This window comes from Epinephelus moara, chromosome 10, assembly GCF_006386435.1.
Source record: "Epinephelus moara isolate mb chromosome 10, YSFRI_EMoa_1.0, whole genome shotgun sequence".
Lineage (NCBI taxonomy): Eukaryota > Metazoa > Chordata > Actinopteri > Perciformes > Serranidae > Epinephelus > Epinephelus moara.
In genome coordinates, this window is record NC_065515.1 from 45157115 (window position 1) to 45178144 (window position 21030).

General features: G+C 41.8%; 1 protein-coding gene across 1 annotated transcript in view; it reads left to right on the top strand.

Moving 5' to 3' along the window:
- The window catches only part of LOC126396243 (cadherin-2-like), a 430873-nt gene extending 410318 nt beyond the window's left edge, over positions 1 to 20555 (top strand). The window contains exon 16 of the mRNA XM_050054177.1: positions 19970 to 20555. Coding sequence (XP_049910134.1) covers positions 19970 to 20176 — 207 coding nt within the window. The 3' untranslated portion in view covers positions 20177 to 20555. The remainder of the gene's footprint in view (positions 1 to 19969) is intronic.
- Positions 20556 to 21030: the final 475 nt, after the last annotated feature.

Below are 21030 nucleotides of genomic sequence, written 5' to 3' on the forward strand. Positions count from 1 at the left end.
TAGTAGCTATTGTAACCTCAACTCGGGACAATATCAATAAAACGATGGTATAACGCCAGCGTATAAACCTGACATGGGCTGACTTTGCTTTCAAACAATAATCGCTAGTAAGTCAACAACTTTTCTCGCCGTGAAGCATAAAGTTTGCTATACATAACTCTAAAAAGGTGCATACTAACTCAGGCTGTGAAATGCTAACGCTACCTCGGCTAACCCTGTTTACATTATTTGAATGGGGTTATGGTTGAAACAATAACGTTTTGGTAACTATATATAGTGACTGTGACTACAGACGATAACAGAGCCAACAAAAACAATGTGTGACAAATTAAAAAAGGCATAAAAACGAGCATATAACTCACCTCTCAATCAGCAACATAGCCATCTCGGCGTCGGACTTGCAGCCCTCTTTTTCCATTAGCTCTCTCCAACGTGAAAAAGCCGGTCCTATGTTATCCCTAGTTTTGTTCCGTGCTTGGTCACTCTCTCTGTTTTTTATTCCTGGCATCCTCCGACATCATCCTCTTGCGTCTCTTAGCCTCAGCCATGTTTGTAAACACTAACTAGCCGGGCTAGCCGGCTTCTCTTTATCCAAAAGCTCCGTGTGTGCCGTAAAGCCGAACGTACTTCTCGTGAGAGAGCCGCGTCCCGGTGCCAAAAGTTACATAGTCTAAATGCAGGCCACCGGGGCCGCTCTGTGGGAATGGGAGAGGTGCCATTCTCTCTGTAATAATCCAGCACACCAATAGATAGACTTTGAAACTGATATTTTAAGGTGAAAATACTACATATTGCTTTAAGATTAACTAGTTGGTAAGATGTGTGGTAACATCACATCTTAAGGTGTTCTAAGGCGAGATGAAAGGCCTTCCATCATAGCCTTTACCTGGCTACCTCCCACTACCTCCCTGATCTCTTTGTAGTGTGACATAGTGAAAACAGCGGACAGTCTCTCAAAGGCATTCATGTAGTGACACTCTGTGACATCAGTTTTCAAAGGTGCTGTTTGCTCTACCTTTAAAGCTTCTGGAAAGCATTTACACTCTCTCAGAGTTAATCAGACAGGCTTGTGGAAAAGACTGAAGTTTTCCCTTAACAGGGCTGATATCTGTCATCATATCCTGAGTGCATGGCGCCCTGGTAGTGGGAGGTCTCAGGTGTAAAGACACCAGTTTGACTGCAGCCGATGCAGGTTGCTCTCATTGCATCAGCTTGCAGCGACGCAATAGATATGTCATGTCAACAGACATGACAAGCTGATGTATCTCGTCCTGCCTCTCCCTCTCTGCGTTAATTCTCTCCTCCCATTGAGTTTCAGAGTGTCTTCGGTCAGACGACAGACATGGCCCACAAAACGTTTCGCCTGCACACCAGATTTACCATTCTGAGCAAAAAAACACCCTGCTGCTAGATTGGGCAAAACTTTTTTGAAGTTAATTTTATATGCTATCAGTCTGAAGTTCTTTAAATTAGTTCATAAAATGATGAGTTGTCAGCTCAGCCAATCAGAAATTACACGAGAGAGAGAGAGAGAGAGAGAGAGAGAGAGAGAGAGAGAGAGAGAGAGAGAGAGACCCAAGCTAGATGAGGAGATTGTGCGGATGACTTTTTGGTAACTGTTATTGTCTTTTGTTGTTGTTGTTTTAACTTTTTACAGTGTGCTCGTGATTGTGTGTTGGGGGGGGGGGTCGTTAGGCTATGCTGGGTAATCTGCTCTGAATCTCCTCCTAGACATAGGGCAGCATCTGTCCAGCCTGACCCAAATTCTCCTTCTCTTCTACACTCATCCATAATCCCTCCTTCTCTCCCAGCATTCCCTACTGTCCATCTCAACCCCTTCACACAGACACAGACACAGACACACACACACACACACACACACACACATATATATAAATTAACACAACCTTTCTACTTAACACTCCCTCCCTCTGCTCACCCTTTTTCTGATCTCCTCCATGTCCCACTCTGGTGGCTGTTGTACGGAGCCCCTTCAAGGTCAAGTTGGGAGATTGACAGACTTTTGCGTCCCCTCGCAATACTTTTGCGTTACCTCGCAATACATTGCGTTACCTCGCAATACTTTTTGCGCTCCCTTGCAATAAATTTTGCATTCCCTCGCAATACTTTTGCGTTCCCTCGCAATAGTTTTGCATTCTCTCGCAATAGTTTTGCATTCCCTTGCAATAACGTTTTGGATTCCCATGAGCCACCATTGTCACTTCCTCATAGATGCCCGCATTGATCGGTGACCAACGTAAACTTGTATAAAGCTGCGGCCCATATCAGGTAAAATTCTGTGTCACTCTTGCCTGGCGAGATCTCCTTTTAAACTGTAGTGTTGTTATTATTGTCTTTCATGCCGTTGTAAGTAGTCTACTTAATTAGGTTCGGGAACCGGCACCGTGCCGGTTCTGCGTCAGTTGGAATGCACTATTTGTGACTCCGGGCCCAACTCTGCCACTGATTGGCCAGTCTGACATTCTTCATAATACATAAAGAACGTTTCACTAAAACATTTTAGCCCTAAACAATAATACCAGAGCATCTTAATGAAACACGTTTCTCACCATCTCTGAAGTCACTGTCGACCTGCTGGCCTCACCACAGTGCTGTAACGTTACATTAAGCAGTAGCGCTTCTGTAGATTTTTAGTCCCAGTAACGTTATATTCAGTGACGTTATATCCATTATTATCCCGAGGAAGCTTTTGTTGTGGACAGATAATGTCTGCGGTGGGTGACAGACTCGACATCATCATGTAGCTCTTCAAATGTTCTCTTTAGCTCATTTTCCATATTTATATCCAAGTACCGTAGCTGTAAAACATGCCTGACAGCGAGTGACTCCATTGTAGAAGACAGTTGCATGTTGTCTAACAGTCCCTTGGTTAAACTCCATCCGCTTTCGCTTAGGCGATGTAGCTACGGGCCAATACAGTTAGGAAATGTTTTGGGCTGCAGGGCTGAGTTTCCCAAAACATGATCCTTCTGAGCAACATTGTCTTCTTTGTAGCTTAGAAAAACTACACTGCAAAAAAGAAAAGCACCTAGCGCCCTCTAGTGTCCCCACACAGTCATCTACAGCCAGGACGTAGTCAAGAGTATAGTTGACACTAGTGCACGTGCGTCAAGGTCATGGCGTGATGGCGAGCCAAGACGAGAGTCCTTAGTCGAGTTTTTTTTTCTCAGTAACGCATTACTTTTTGGTTTAAGTAACTAACTGAGTTACTTTTTAATGAAGTAACTAGTAATGGTAACTAGTTACTATTTTTCACTAATTAGCACAACACTGGTGGTCATGTTACTCGTTCCAAAGGCGAAGGACCCCAGACACATACAGTAAATACACCGGTTGTAAGTAACTTTTAACATACGTGAGTCTTTGTGACTCTTGGCTCTTGTACCCTAACTAACGCTTGTTTCTGTTTCACTAACGATATTTTCACCCGATTAAGTCACATCCCGTTAGAAATGTAGTATTTAGCCTAATAACATCATGCTCCAGCAGTAATAACGTCAGCTTTAGTCAAATGGCTCTAGCTCTCCTGGTAAATGTCATAAACTCTGGACACATTTTCCCTGTATGTTGACATGATAATGGCTGCATTTCCCAGATCGCTTCTAGCGCTAAAAGCTTCTTAAGAAGGCTCTTAAGCCTCCCGTGAAAGATAAACGGGTTTCCCAGATCGCTCTTACCTTAAGAAGATCTTTCACTAAGAAGGAGTTCTAAGATCGAGCTGACCCACTCTTAACAGTCTTCTTCAATTCAATTTCAATTTTTCAATTTTATTTATAAAGCCCAATATCACAACTCACAATTTGCCTCACAGGGCTTTACAGCATACGACACCCCTCTGTCCTTAGGACCCTTGCAGCGGATAAGGAAAAACTCCCCAAAAAAAACCTTTAATGGGGGAAAAAAAAATCGGTAGAAACCTCAGGAAGAGCAACTGAGGAGGGATCCCTCGTCCAGGATGGACAGACGTGTAATAGATGTCGTAGAGGACAGATCAACATTATAAATTAACAGTAATCCGTATGACACAATGAGACAGAAAGAGAGACAGAGAGAGAGACAGAGACAGAGAGAGATGCAGGACAGACGGTAATGGTAATAGCTTACAACAACATTAATGAAAGTAATTATATTATAATTATAATTCTGGCTATTGTGGTACAATATGTTGAAACTGCGTACATATTAATATCTGATAGTATACATATGTGACAATAATCATGGTATGACGAATGATAACAGCAGCAGCAGGAGGCATCTGGCACGACCACGGCAGCAGCACAACCACACACATTATTGTGTTTGGATGGAGACAAAAACCACTCCGTATAGCTTCGTCTAGGAGCCTATACTGAACTCACGACACCTTACACTTTACGGCACTCTGTACATAGTGCAGTGAAAACTTAAAGGCACAGGAACACAATACTGAACGTCTTCAGACATAACACATGTCACACTATCCAGGCACCGCTGGGATATAAGTTAACCTGCGAGACAGTGGAGCACAAAGGCTCCAGAGAAGAAGCCGAGTAAGTGACATGCAGTATGGCCGAGTTAGCAAGATGCAGTAACAGGACATGAGAGAGAGACAAGGAGAGAAGGTGCCCGTTGTATTATAGGAGGTCCCCCGGCAGACTAGGCCTAAGTCAGCCTAACTAGGGGCTGGTACAAGGCAAGCCTGAGCCGGCCCTAACTATAAGCTTTATCAAAGAGGAAATTCTTAAGTCTAGTCTTAAATGTGGAGACGGTGTCTGCCTCCCGGACCGCAACAGGAAGATGATTCCACAGGAGAGGAGCCTGATAGCTGAAGGCTCTGGCTCTGGCTCCTGATCTACTTTTGGAGACTTTCGGGAGCACGAGTAACCCTGCATTCTCAGAACACAGTGTTCTGGTGGGATAATATGGCACTATGAGCTCTCTTAAGATATGACGGAGCCTGACCATTTAGAGCTTTATAAGTTAACAGTAGGATTTTAAATTCAATACTGGATTTTACAGGGAGCCAGTGCAGAGAAGCTAAAACAGGAGAAATATGATCTTGTTTCTTAGTTCCTGATAGTGTCACTGGATTTGGTGGCCCAACAAGATATCAAATGTAGAACTTTGGTGACACATGAATCAGGAGCAAATCCACAACAAAATCAAATCCAGAATATGGGGATGGATCGGCCATACACTTAGGAAGGATCCAAGAAATATAGCAAGACAAGCTCTGGACTATAATCCTCAAGGCAAGAGGAAGCCGGGGAGACCAAAATTCAACTGGAGGCGGTCCACGCTTGATGAACTGACCAAGACGGGGACCTCCTGGCAAGAAGCGAAGACCATTGCGCAGAAGAGAGTGAGGTGGAGATCCATGGTGGATGCCCTATGCTCCCAAGGGGGCCAAGAGGATTAAGTCAAGTTAAGTCAAGAGCTACCTGATAATAGGGAGTTACAGTAATCCAGTCTAGAGGTAACAAAAATGTGGACCAATTTTTCTGCATCTTTTCGGGTCAGGATAGGCCTAATTTTTGCAATATTGTGAAGATGAAAAAATGCAGTCTGTGAGGTTTGTTTTAAATGAGAATTAAAAGACAAATCTTGATCAAATATTACTCCGAGGTTTCTTACAGTAGTGCTAGAGGCCAGAGCAATGCCATCTAGAGAAACTATGTCATCAGATAAAGAGTCTCTGAGTTGTTTGGGGCCAAGAACAATAACTTCAGTTTTGTCTGAATTTAACATAAGGAAATTTGTGCTCATCCAGGTTTTTATGTCTTTAAGGCAATTATGAAGTTTAGTTAATTGATTGGTTTCTTCGAGCTTCATCGATAAATATAACTGTGTATCATCCGCATAACAATGGAAATTTACGGAGTGATACTTTGTGTGAGTGGTACTTATTACTTCTTATGATATTAGGGAAGCATATATAGAGTAAATAAGATGGGTCTGAGCACAGAACCTTGCGGAACTCCAAAACAAAGTTTAGTACGTAAGGTTGGAGAGGTTTAATTACTGCTACCTTATAAGACTGTGGTACATAGCCTGTTCATAAAGATATACTGATCATGACTAATAAGTGAGTGTTAACTAAAGGTAAGACTTCCTTAAGTAGCCTAGTTGGGATGGGGTCTAAGAGACACATTGATGATTTAGATGAAGAAATCATTGTGGTCAATTGTTGAGGAGAAATCAGGGAGAAGCAATCTAAATATATATTAGGTCTTACAGCTGTGTTTGAGGGCAGATAGGTACTATCTGAGGACAGGAGGTCATAAATTTTGCCTCTAATAGTTAGAATTTTGTCATTAAAAAAGCTCATAAAATCATTACTGCTTAGGGCTAAAGGAAAACAAGGCTCAATAGAGCTGTGACTCTCAGTCAGCCTGGCTACAGTGTTGAAAAGAAACCTGGGGTTGTTCTTATTTTCTTCTATTAAAGCTGAGTAATAGTTTGCTCTGGCATTGTGGAGGCCCCTCTTATATGTTTTGAGACTGTCTGCCCAGACTAAACGAAATTCTTCCAGTTTGGTTAATCGCAAATTCCTTTCAAATTTCCGCGATATTTGTTTTAACTTACGGGTTTGCGAGTTATACCAAGGAGCTAACTTTCTTTGCTTTGTTAACTTCTTTTTAAGAGGAGCTACAGAGTCAAGTGTTGTTCGCAGCGAGCCTACGGCGCTATCGACAAGATGATCAATTCGGGAGAGGTTAAAGTCGGTACGGGAAACCTCTGTTACTGAAGGACATGGTATTAAATTTGTCGACGAAGGAATCATTTCCTTAAATTTTGCGAAAGCAGTATCTGATAAATATCTAGTGTAGTAACTGTTGCTGAGTGGCATGTAATCGAGTAAAACGAAATCAAAAGTAATCAAATAATGATCCGATAGCGAGGGATTCTGTGGAATGGCTGTTACGTTATCAATTTCAATTCCATACATCAGAACTAGATCAAGGGTATGGTTAAAACAGTGAGTGGGTTTATGTACACCCTTAGCGACCAAATGCTCACAGATCTAGCGGCGTCAGGCAAATTAATAGTACACTAAGCAAGGAGATATTAAAACAGTGCACACCGTATATATTTTGATCTATTTTATACTTCAGATTTATATTGTTTAGCATTAATTGGTGACAGAAAAGAACAAATTTCATTCTGCAGGGAAACGCGTGTCCTTACTGTGCATATGACAATAAACACTTTGAATCTTGAATCCATATTTTTTATGAAAAACCTATGTGCGTTCACAGCTGTGGCACAAATTACGCACCGAAATCTGGCGGAAGAAAAATAATAATGAGATGAATTAAAGCTGCAAGCAGCTGTGATTGGGTCCTTGCTCTCCCCCGCCACTGCGTGGTGTGACGTTTCACCTTCCTACTCCAAAAAAAACCCCTATGGGGAGGGGTGTTTGAAAATTTCAAGGGAGCGATTTAGAGGCATTTTGTCCCCCCCCCATGGGCGACGCCCCTATCAGACATAAGAGCTTTCCATTCTTGACCTGTCTATCAATTTTCATGAGGAGATGAAGTCGTTGAAGTCATCAAAAAGCCAAAGGTATTTAGTGGCAAGGAATCTATAGTCACCACGCCGCCACACTGACACCATCAGACGTAGCTTCACAGCGTTCATAAGGCAGCTTTACCAACTTGTTATGCATCCATTAGAAGTGGAATGAAGTTGATACGGTCAAGTTTGTGGCATCAGTACATGCTAAAGTAAAAACTGGTCTCTTCCTGTTACCACCGGGGGGCACTGTGAGTAAGGCGGGATATTAACATATCGGGGCGGAGCCATCATCATGTTCAGCAAGTTTGAAGCTGCTGAGATCAAGTATGTGGGTGTGAGGTCCGTTCGAAATTCGATGGCAAGAAAAGGAAAAGTTGCCAAAGTTTGTCACGCCTTAGCGGCCACACCCCTTGACATAGAGAAAAGCTTTTAATAACTTTTGATCAGCATCTTCTCAGGATGATCTGTACCAAATTTGAAGTCGATTGGACGAAATCCCTAGGAGGAGTTCGTTCAAACATGTCAAAAATTCAAATCAAAATGGCCGACGTCCTGTTGGGTTTACGGCATGGGTCCAAGAGGATTTTTTGTGCATCTTGGGATGTTCTATATGCCCACCAATTTTCATACGTGTAGGTTAAACTCGCAGGCGGGGTTCCGTGGCAAAGAATGAAAAGTCGCCACCGTCGCCGCCGCAGCCTGCAACATGACAGGACACGTGTCACTGTGGAGATTCATCGACTTGATCGTCATGTGGCTACAAAATGTAGCTGATTAGGTCAGGAGCTTGAGGTTGGTGTTTGTCAGGGTAAAAGATGGCATTTCCTGTTTCCACAAGGGGGCGCCATGAGCAAGATTGTCTTATCATGTAAAGAAATTTTGAAGCAGTTTGGATGAATTATGTGGGAGAGAGAGCTGCTTGAATATGCATGGCGATGGATCAAAAATGGCAGCGCCATACCAGCCACGCCCTTTGATCTACCGACATGCAGAGCACAATTTTCGATCAGCATGGCCTCTGGATGATCTGTAAAAAAGATTTAAAGTCAATTGGATGAAATCCCAAGGACTAGTTTGTTAAAATACAACATGTGGAAATCATGCCAAAATGACAAGTCAAAATCAAAATGGCCGACTTCCTGGTTGGAGTAGACCATTGGTGCCAGAGACTTTTATGTGCATCTGGACAACATAGACGTGTACCAATTTTCATCTTCCTACTCCAAATAAACTCCTACGGGAAGGTGTTTTTGAAAATTTCAAGGGAGCATTATAGAGGCATTTGGTCCCCCCCCCCATGGGCGACGCCCCTATCAGATGTAAGAGCTTGCCATTCTTGACCAGTGTATCAATTTTCATGAGGAGATGAGGTCGTTGAAGCCATCAAAATGCCAAAGATATTTAGTGGCGAGGGATCGATAGTCACCATACCGCCACATGGACACCATTAGACATAGCTTCACAGTGTTCATAAGGTAGCTTCACCAACTTGTTCTGCATGCATTAGAAGTGGAATGAAGTTGATGCGGTCAAGTTTGTGGCATTAGTACATGTTAAAGTAAAAACTGGACACTTCCTGTTACCACCGAAGGGTGCTATGAGTAAGGTGGGATATTAACATATTGGGGCATTTGGGGCGGAGCCATCATCATGTTCAGCAAGTTTGAAGCTGCTGAGATCAAGTATGTGGGCGGGAGAGCCGTTCGAAATTCGATGGCAAGAAAACGAAAAGTTGCCAAAATTTGTCACGACCTAGCGGCCATGCCCCGTGACATAGAGAAAAGCTTTTAATGACTTTTGATCAGCATGTTTTCAGGATGATCTGTAGCCAATTTGAAGTCGATCGGACGAAATCCCTAGGACAAGTTTGTTCAAATTTAAGTTGTGGAAATCGCCGTGACGAAAAAATTCAAAACAAAATGGCCGACTTCCTGTTGGGATTTTACCATGACGTCAAGAGACGTTTTTGTCCGACTTGGTATGATACATGTGCATACCAAATTTTGTTTGCCTACGACAAACTAACCCCAATGGGGAGGGGTTTTTGAAAATTTGTAGGGGGCGCTATTTTGGCATTTCGCATTGACCATGTGCAACCGCCCAAAAATATCTAATTTCGGATGCGGCCGGACCAATGTGGAAAGTTAGAAGCATTTTCAAATTTGGGAAAGGGGCGAAATTGGGGCACAAAATGTCACAAGAATAATAATAATAATTAAAGCTGCAAGCAGCGATGAACGGGCCCTCGCAGTCCACGCGCATCAGGGCATGCTGCCGTCGGGGGCGTGCACCTAGAAGTCTTGTCAGCTCTAATAAATAAAAAAATAAACGTTATCTCTTACTTACATTTCCAGTATACAGGTAGTACTTTTCCAAAAAGTAGAAGCTGAATACATGCCCAATAGTTCAAGTTCTTCTGACTCTTTAAAAGTTGACATGGTGTCTCTAGCTCAAAGTATGAGGGACAAGAAGAGGTTGAAAGTCGATGAGTTTTGAAGATTTTCCAATTTACTTCCGTTCATACTAATTAGACTGCCACCAGAGCGCCACCTATTGGCCGATTTGCACCGAATTTTGTACAAACCCTCATCGGGCCATGGAACACAATTAGCAAAAGTGTTATGGTAATCGGACTCTATTTGCTCAAGATATGAAAGACTGTCTGTTTTGAAAACAATGTGCAGGAATTTGTTGTTTTATATTTTGGCCGTTTTTTGGACGATCAAAATTGTTTTGATAACTTTTTGTCAGGAGGGTCCACAGATGCTACATGCAAAGTTTGGTGCAAATCGGTCAAATCGCCTAGGAGGAGTTCGAAAAAGTACGTTTTTCATTTGTCGCGATTTAGCGAATGAAAAGTTACCGCGAAAGTGGGCGTGGCTTACACCACACAATTCAGCTGAATTCAGAGAACATGAAAATAGAAGGTTTAACAATGTGTGATATATTATGTGGGAGTTATTAGCCAAAAACGCTTTTGCATTGAAAATAGCGCCACCTCCTGGTCATTTTTGATGTGTGAGTTACAGGGGCCAGTCTATACCACTCCTATCAATTTTATTTCCATGAGTGTTATGGTGTTGGCACAGTGCCAAATATTAAATTAGACGGCCACCAGAGCGCCACCTAGTGGCGGATCAGTAAGTCCTTCGTCAGATATCCTCAGGAGGGCGTTGACAATAATTATACCAAGTTTAGTGTTAATCCGCTTAACCAATGTTGAGATATAAAATACTTCGATTTAAAGAGCGCCACCTTGTGGTCATCACCCGAAATTTTGCACAGAGCCTCAGGGGCTCATGGGGCACCCGAAATTTTGCACAGAGCCTCAGGGGCTCATGGGGAATTAGTAAACTGAGTTTCATGTCATTTGGACACACCAATGTGGAGATATGCAACACTTCCTGTTTTGTACCAAATCTGCAGGAAGCTGCTATGTAATAACTTCAGTATTCTTTGGAATATCAAAATTCTTTTAATAACTTTTTGTCAAAAGAGTCCCCAGATGCTGTGTGCAAAGTTTCGTGCAAATCGGTGAAATTCCCTAGGAGGAGTTCGAAAAAGTAGGTTTGCAAAATTTTGCAAATTTGCGAGGAAAAAACAGGAGGCGGAAATGGGTGTGGCCTATATCACGAGATTCAGCACAATTTACTGAACGCGTGCATATAAGGTTTTTGAATGTGCCACAACGTATATGGGAGTTATGACCCAAAACGCACTTCCCTTGATTATAGCGCCACCTAGTGGTGGAAATTCAGGACCATGTGCAACCGCCCAAAAATATTGAATTTCGGATGTGGCCGGACGAATGTGGAAAGTTAGAAGCATTTTGAAATTTGGGAAAGGAGCGAAATTGGGACACTTCGTCGTCGCTCGGGCCCTAATAAACAGCTCGATTACAATAGGGTCCTCATTGACGACTTCGTTGTCGCTCGGGCCCTAATAATAAACAGCTCGATTACAACAGGGTCCTCATGGACGACTTCGTCGTCGCTCGGGCCCTAATAATAAACAGCGCGATTACAATAGCGTCCTCAGGGACGGCTTCGTCGTCGCTCGGGCCCTAATAAACAGCTCAATTACAATAGGGTCCTCACGGACGACTTCGTCATCACTCGGGCCCTAATAATAATAATAATAAACAGCGCGATTACAACAGGGTCCTACGGACGACTTCGTCGTTTAAATATAATACATTTCCTCATGATTCTCTTACCAAGACTACTTCTTATTTAGCTGTAGTCTTGTTTTCGTCATGAAAATAGGGCATTAACAAATATTTATCGTCTTAGTTTGTCATTAGAATTATTAGAACACACATACAAAAGAGCAGTAGGGAATTACTGTGTTAGGTAACAACGCTGTGTATGACTTAGGCGCTTATTAAGTGGTGGGTGATCAATTTGCCTGACATGGATTGATTTAGTTTTAGCACTGCGGTAGTGGCCAGCTCCTGTTAAGAGCTTCTTAAAGAGCGATCTTAAGTAAAATCTTAAATGGATGCAGAAAGTGAGAAGAAAGCACTAATTTAAAAAGTTGCCTCTATTGAAAATACATTTAATCTCTGATTCAATTTGAAAGCTATTTCTCAAGACAAGTTATATATCTGTAATTACCTTGTCCACTTTCATTCTGTTTAAGAAGCTCTTAAAGGATAACTTCGGTATTTTTCAACCTGGGCCCTATTTCCTCATGTGTATGTGTGCGTATGATTCATGGGTACAACTCGTTCTAAAATTGGTTCAGTATTGATGGAGGCGGATGCAGCTGGGAGCCGCGAAACGAGCTAAAACGGTAACGGGGGCAAATGCGTCCCATATAAGTTTGCGCATTAAAAGTGCTTTTTTTCGCCACTGACTGGTTCATATCGCCAGTGCTATCTCTGTAAGCATATTGTAGCGACCCTGGGGCAGTGGTGAGTGTGGTATGAGTGGATTCAGCTGTCAGTCAGTGTTGGAGAGGGGGAGGGCTGCCCCTCTGGGTACTGTAAGTGAGTATGTGTGTATGAAGTGTGTGTGTTACGCTAGGACAGTCAGAGTTTGGGACGGAGTCTTTTACGTGCTACCCCCTGGAGTGTTACCGGAGTTTTTAGAGTGCTCAAATAAACGGGCCTTTTTCCCGAATGCAAGAACAGGATGTCGTGCAACCCCCCTGTACAGCTTTCATAGGCTGCCTTTGTCGGACGGCGAGATGCTGAAGTTGTGGCTACTTGTGCTACAAATGGATGCTAACACTCCTGTCCAGACACTGCACCTTGCAGACCATTGGGTCTGCAGCGCTCACTTCTCCCAAGATGACTACTGCCAGCCGAAGAAGAGAAGACAACCAATCCCGCAACACCTCTTCCTCAAGAAAACGGCTGTCCCATGAGTAGAGAGAGCTACAGACACAGTGGAGCAAAAAAGCTCATGACATCACACAGCCCAGAGGTAAGGGAAAGGCTAGTATGCTATTTACAGAGATAACAATGGCGATCTGAACCGGTCAGTGGCGAAAAAAAGCACTTTTAATGCGCAAACTTATACAGGACGCATTTGCCCCTGTTACCATTATAGCTTGTTTCGCGGCTCCCAGCTGCATCCGCCTCCCTCAATACTGAACCAATTTTAGAACGAGTTGTACCTCTGAATCATACGCACACATACACATGGGGAAATAGGGCCCAGGTTGAAAAATACCGAAGTTATCCTTTAACAGGAGCTGGCCACTACCGCGGTGCTGAAACTGAATCAATCCAAGCGCCCGCTCTCGCACGAGACTCGAGAACTAGCACCACCACTAGCCATCAGCTAGTCTTGCGCGATTTGCCATGTAAACACAGCGAGCCTGCAGGGCAGGCTAACTGACCATGGTGAGAAATTATGCTATAAAAGTGGAGTAAATTACATCTTTTCAAGTCAGTTTTGCCTGCCGCGGCTTCAGGGCACTTGGATTATGACGGACGAGCCGTTCTGACATTTTTGAAATGCATTAGCGGAGTTTTATTACATTTTCAAAATGTGGGTTCCATGCACTTCAAGTGTAGCTGTTATTCCGCTAGCTGTTATGCTCCAATACCCCGAAAGAGTTTTGTGGATTAAAAAACTACACTGGACTTCTTGTCGGTATGAGGGTCAGTAAGTACTGTCTGTATTTTCATTCTAAAGTGGCAATTTTCTCTAACTTTCCCTTTATTGCAGGGGAACGCAAAAAGTATTGCGAGGTACGCAATGTATTGCGAGGTAACGCATAAGTCAGTCCAAAAAAAATCTCCCGACTTGACCTTTAAGGGGCTCCATACTGTTGTGAAGTAGGGAGTAATTGAAATATAATATATGTTGGCTTGTGATGAAAGGTTGACATTTTGATGCCCAATTCTCTAGAAAAATGGATGATGCTCTGCGTGGGTCAACAATGGACATTAGAAGGAGTCTTACATTTATAGGAGCAATACCTTTAGAAAATGTTTGCACTCCTAATAAATTTAGGGGCACCACCCTCCTATGGAGGGAAGCAACTAATCAAATTAATAACTTTATTAATTAGTCAGTACACTTATCAATAATAAATCAGTCTCAATACCTGGGTTATGAATATTTGTTTATTTGTTTATTTGTTAATTTTAAGGATCCCCATTAGCTGAATGCCTTGGCAATCAGCTAGTCTTCCTGGGGTCCACACCTTACATACAATATATTACACTACATTACATATAAAACATACAATTTCATCAATTTACATTATAAAAGACAAAGCTTATGTTTATATGAAATTTAAACAGAAAAAAAGAAAATAAAGAAGAAAGATTGAAAAAAGGAATTACATTCAGTCATTTCAGTTCAAAATTGGGTACACTGTAGGCTACATACATTAAAGTAGAATACTAAATAAATCAATATGTTGAAAATATATATATATATATATATATATATGTATATATGTTTTTTTTTTTTAAAGACAAAAAGACAAAGAAAAAATTGCACAACTTGTAGAAACACACAATATTGTAAACACACGCACTGAGCATACCTTCTACTTTTCAAACTCATCTACAGGCCAGCAGATGCCTCTGCATGTTCTTTTTAAAGGATAATTTATTTTTAATTAGCCGGATTTTGAAAGGTAAACTATTCTAGTATGTTATGGCTCTGTAAATGACATTTTTTTGCGATGAGTTAGTCCTTAGACTGGAAACCACAATATAAACATTACTGGCAAATCTAGTGTTGTGTTTATGTGTGTTATTGCAATAAATTATTTGGTCAAATAAAAATACTGGATTTTTTAAGTTAATAATGCAGCTAAAAAATGTGGCCATGGTTGAAAAAATACTTTGCTCAATGGTGAGCCAAGAAAGGCTAGAATGCAACTTTTCAGTGCTAGTTCTTATTGAGCAGCCCAGAACAAGTCTAGCAGCCTTATTTTGTGAGACTTGTAATTTTGCAAGATTAGTTTTGGATGCAGATGACCATACTATTGAACAATAGTCCAAGTGGCTCAAATTAATGATTTGGACACTTGACCCAGCATGTGTGACTGTACATAAGGAGAGCACTTTCTTGTAACTGCAATGCCTCGGCCCATTTTACTGACAACTGTATTGATGTGCTCAGTCCATGATAGATGACTATCGAGGACTAGGCTCAGCAATTTAGCTTTGTCCACCTGTTTTATGGGTTCACCAGATATGGATAGCTCCAGTTTAGGCTTAGAAATCAATTTACATCGTGACCCAAAAACAATACCTTTACATTTGGATATATTTAGGACTAATTTATTTGTTTTTATTCGATATTTAACTCACGAGACAAAACTTGGTTTAATTCTTGACATGTAGTTGCTGCATAATACACAGTAGAATCGTCTGCATACATTGTTATACCTGCATTATTCACAGCTAGGGGCAGATCATTAATAAAAATTGAGAACAGGAGTGGTCCCAGACAATTTCCTTGGGGTATACCACATACTAAACTACTGTGATCTGACAAACCACCGTTATAAAAAACCTTCTGAGTTCTAGAAGAAAGATAACTCGTCATCAAGGTAATTGCAGTTTGGCTAAAACCATAACACTTTAGCTTGTCAATTAAAATGTAATGATCAATGACATCAAATGCGGCACTGAAATCTAACATAACTGCTCCTGCTATTTTAGAGTCAGCAATCCCCCTCAACCAATCATCAGTCATTTGTATAAGAGCTGTACAAGTCGAGTAACCTTTTCTGTATGCATGTTGATATTTGGTAATCAAGTTGTTATTGTTAAAGTAATCTTGGAGCTGAACATGGATGATCCTTTCCATAACCTTGCTGGAAGTGCAGGAAGAATACTTATAGGTCTACTATTAGGCCCACTAAAAGGTAACTTGTTATCCTTAAGTAATGGAATGATTTTTCCCTCCTTCCACAGTCTAGGATATACCCCACATAATAGACATCTATTCACAATGTGACTTAAAGGACCCAAAATGTAATCAGCAGCAATACTTAATACCTTATTGTCTAGATTATCAGTGCCTGCACTGCCATATTTCGGAAGAGACTTCAACAATATCTTAACATCTCTATCCTCTACACACTTGAATTGAAACATACAATTTTTACCATCCATTATTTCATTACACATCAGTTCACAAGGGTTAGTATCAATACCTCCTAGACCCTGCCTCAGATTGTTCACCTTATTGATAAAAAACATATTAAAATAGCTGTCAATCCCTTGGGGCTTAGTTAGAAACATACCATCTGATTCGACAAAAGATGCACATGCCTGGACAGCGTGACGTGTGTGGTTGTGCTGCTGCCGTGGTCCTGCCAGATGCCTCCTGCTGCTGCTGCCATCATTAGTCATTAGTCATACTTCTACTGTTATTATACACATATGACTATTGTCACACATGTATANTTTTTTTGGGGAGTTTTTCCTTATCCGCTGCGAGGGTCATAAGGATAGAGGGATGTCGTATGCTGTAAAGCCCTGTGAGGCAAATTGTGATTTGTGATATTGGGCTTTATAAATAAAATTGATTGATTGATTGATTGATTGATTGTCCTTTCTTCCCATAATTTCATTCAAGGTGTTCCAAAGTTTTTTACCATCATGTTTAACACTGTCAATTATTTGCCTATAATATTCTTCCTTTTGTTCAGTTTAGTTACTTGGTTTCTCAGTTTGCAGTATTTTAATCTGTCTCCAATAAACCTGATTTAACTGCCACCAATTTAGCTTCATTCCTCTGTTTCATTAACTGCTTTAGAAATGAGTCAATCCATTGGGCTGATTTAGTTTTAGCTGTGAACTTTTTCATAGGTGCATGTATGTTAACAATTCTCTATACAGTGAGGAACTAAGATGATCCTGTTCAAAAGAAATATCCACAGACAACGACTTGGCGATAAATGAAGATTTATTTAGGCTAAATGTTTAACATCTGAGTAAATGAATAGTAACAGAGGATGATATGAAATAACACAAAATCAACAGTATATATAAATGGATTAAGACAAGAGGTAACACTTTGTCAATTATTTAGTTTGCCGATAGTGAGAGAGTATGTGACTATAGATAAATTGGGGACGCAGGGATGCGCAAAACCATTTACCTGACGAAACCTAAATTAAGATAAGCATAACTAAGTCTCCTATTCGACATCAACTCTTATCACAACACAGCGGCTGCATCAGGTGCGGGGGATTTGGCCTACTTTGAGCAGAGTTGGCTCCGACTGACTTTTCTCCGATGACCCCGAACTGCCGCTGGCAACTCCCGGCTTCACTTCACGGCCTTCCAGCTGGGTGATACAGACTGGAACGCAGCGGTGAGGGGCAGTGGAGCCTGAAGGCAGTGTCCTTCAGTGATTTTAGGCGGCGGAAAGTCTCTTGGTTCGGCAAAAGAACCCCTGCTTTGCGGACACTTTGATAGGTGTCTGGTAGCCGCTGGATCCGATGAGTCTTTGATGGAGTTGCAGGTCGAATAGTAGCTTATCTATTTAGCTGTGGCTATTTGCTTATAATAAGGTTGAAAACAATCTCGTCGGCCGTTCGATATTATTATCAGTTATTATAAACACGTATAAAAAATGTTGCAATAGGCTGGCTTCATTGTTTCAGGTATGATGTTACTGAAGGCACAGACAAAAATAAAGAAAAATCAGGACAGACAAAACAATCCTGGACGTGTCGAGTAAACTTAAAAGTTTAAAATAATTTTGATCATAAGAAAAGAAAGGTTTACGCAGGAACCGAGCTTAAGAGCATAACGGGTTCAGGCATAAAGAGTATAACTAGAAGGAGGGACGGCAAAAGAAAGAAAAAGTAAAAGTAAAATAAAGTAAAGGAACAGAGTAAAGAAAGTAACAGGAAGGAAAGAAAGAAGTAAAAGTAAAAGTGCAGAAATGAGCCGAGCTCAATAGTTTTATCCGACCAGCTTGAGTGGGCGTGTTTGAAGCAAGGCGGGTCTCTTTGTTTAGACATTACTTTATTTCGGAGGAAACTTAATGAACTTTAATGAAACTTTATTTTGTGAGATTATATATTTTAACATGTTACGCGCGATAAACACATATTCTTCCCATTATGGTCAAAATCGGCTCTTAACATCAAATTAAATTTAATATGATTATTATACCGCATATATCAGCGGAACACAAGTATAAATGTTTCGTGCACAAACACTACAAACTAGTCTGCCATTGCATCAACATACTAAATTAGAAGGCACATATTAATAAAGCCAAGTTGATTAATCAATCCAACTATATTTTAACTCGAAATATAATATGGGATTCCTTACGGGAACCCTTCTTAACTATCGTCACAAGATGGCAGTATGACTCCATATTACATTAGGGATTAAACACATGATATTATAACTCCCTCATACTATGACCTACAAGAGTGGGAAAAAAAATCATTCAACTAACAAACAAGGATATTGCACAGTTACAATGTTAGAACATGGATAAAATGTATAGTTTTACTGTCAAGAGACATTTCAAGTTGGTTACAAGATAACTTAGTAAACTGAATTTACGACTCACACCTGTTCTTCTTATCTCAGGTCCCGTTTATATGACAACGATTTCAATTGAAAACGGTAAACTTTAGTTGAGTTTTGGCCGATCATTTACATGACAGCGGTGTTTTGGGTGCCTGAAAATGCAACGTTTTGAAAACTGGTTCCAGAGTGAAATTTTTTGGAAATGGCACCGTCTCCGTTGTCATGTAAACTTGCAATCTGCAGTTCCTCTGAAAACTGAGACTTTTCGCACATGCGCATTACGCTTCCAGTCACTAGGCATGCGCGAGAAAGTCGACTATCACAGCAACAATGGCGGACTCCCGAGCACTATTTGTGCTGCTCACCCTGTTGAATTTATCAACGCTTCTCCAGTAAAGTGTAGATTTACTGTAGGAACTCCACCTTGTTGTCTGTCCAGACAAACGTTTGTGCAGTCCCGTTTTGTTTGTTTCTACATCACCACTCTGTAGAAGGAAGCGTTAGCGTCACACCACCAACTACTAGCCTGGCATGTATACTGCAGCGTTTTGGGCCATTTTTGTGGATCCGTGTGCATGACGATTGTTTACAAAACATTGTCGTCTAAATGCGGAACTTTTTTCAAAACGAAAATGAGAAACAATTCTGTTTTCAGTGGATCGTTTTCATGTAAACATGGCCTCAGTTTCACCCAGGTGAGAGCTGGGGTGGCACCCATAGATGTGACAAAAAGGGGGGAAGATGTGGTGAACTTAAAAGCATAGTTAATGACTGGCAGTTAATCTGGCTGTGTTGTCAAACGCTGGATTTTTTCAGGATGTTAATCAGAAACTTAGATTTGGAGGGTTTCCAACTGATACCTTTACCACCCTCAACGTCAGGATGACGGTGAAAGAGTTCCTTAAGAATGAGGTGAAACAGCCAAAGCAATAAACATTTTACCCTCAGAGTGGCCCATCTCACCCCTGTCCCTTTTACTTTAGGTTTTGGGAGAGTTCAGAAAGGCTGTTCCTCCTACGCATTGTTCTGCTTTAATGATCCAATGATGATGTGTAGTTGCCAGCAGTAACCAACAGTAAACTGTAGCACTGGTCGTAATTATCATAGTTTATAATTGTAATGCAGAAAAATCAATTTTTCTGCCTCTGCACCAGCAAAAGCCATGGCCGAAAGCATTATGTTTTCAGGTTGTCCCTGTTGTACATGAAACACTTTTCTGGCCACTACTCAGGAACAGAAGGAGAGACATTTGGTCAGATACTGAATTGGTGACACTCATCTATACAGATTGTATAGATCCCCCTGCTGGGGGGGAATATGTTTGTGAAGCATCCATGTTTTCACAGAGGTGGATGTAAACTGTAAGAGAAACTTGACTGGTGCGTGGAGGCATACAACTTGGGGGGGGGGGGGCTTATTTTCCAAACTTCTCTCTGCTGACCTTGCTGTGTACTCCTTTTGTTCTTCCAGGGCCTGAAGGCAGCAGACAACGACCCCACCGCTCCCCCCTACGACTCCCTGCTTGTGTTTGACTATGAGGGCAGTGGCTCCACTGCGGGCTCTCTCAGCTCCCTGCACTCCTCTTCAAGCTGCGGAGACCAGGACTACGACTACCTCGGCGACTGGGGACCACGCTTCCGCAAGCTGGCTGACCTGTACGGCGGAGGGGATGATTAGCCCCCCCAACCCCTACCCGCAACAACCACCCTCTCCACCTCACCTTGCCCCAAAGCTCAGGTGGGGTGGGTAGGGTTAAGGAAAGAGGATGTGGCATAAATATAGGGTATGGATTGGCACTTATGTATTACCACTGGACAGCTTATAAAGAGACTTGCTGCCCCTTGATGACAGTTGAAGACACTTGGGACCATTCTGACTCCCGGCCTAGCAAGGCCTGGCACCGGCTAGCATTCAGGCTAATGGACATTCAGCGTTAGCCCTTATGCTAACAAATGTGAGCTGCCAGAGCAATGCGCTCTGAGGGGATGTCGTCTCTATGATGGTTAAGAGCTACAACAGCCATGCTACAAACGCTCATTTACACTTGAATCTAACAGTACAGGAGCACTGGGGTCAAATGTGCCTTTTTGTACATTCTTTTGATTGTGTTCAGTCTAGAAATACATTGCTTTAAAGCTCCCAACAGCAACTGGAGGAGCACTTCGCCATGATAATGAGTGTGTGTGCGTGCGTGCGTGCGTGCGTGCGTGCGTGCGTGCGTGCGTGCGTGTGAGAGTGTGTGTGAGTCATTTCCACAGAGATACACTGGATGGACAGTCTAAAGGGCAAAGCCTATTAACAGATGCCTTGGATGATCTGATCAGCAAAAACATGGCTTTACTGTACGGCTCTGGGTGTTGAAGGTTTTATTTTTCAATCTGATTCAGTCAGAAAATGCCACCTACACCTCCAGTATGTGGCAGTGTGTAGAGCTTAATCAATCACAGAGGTTAGCAAAATTAAATATACATATATTCACACTACTTCACTGCTCACTGATGTCTCCTCTGACCAAAAGCTTCATTAAAGCT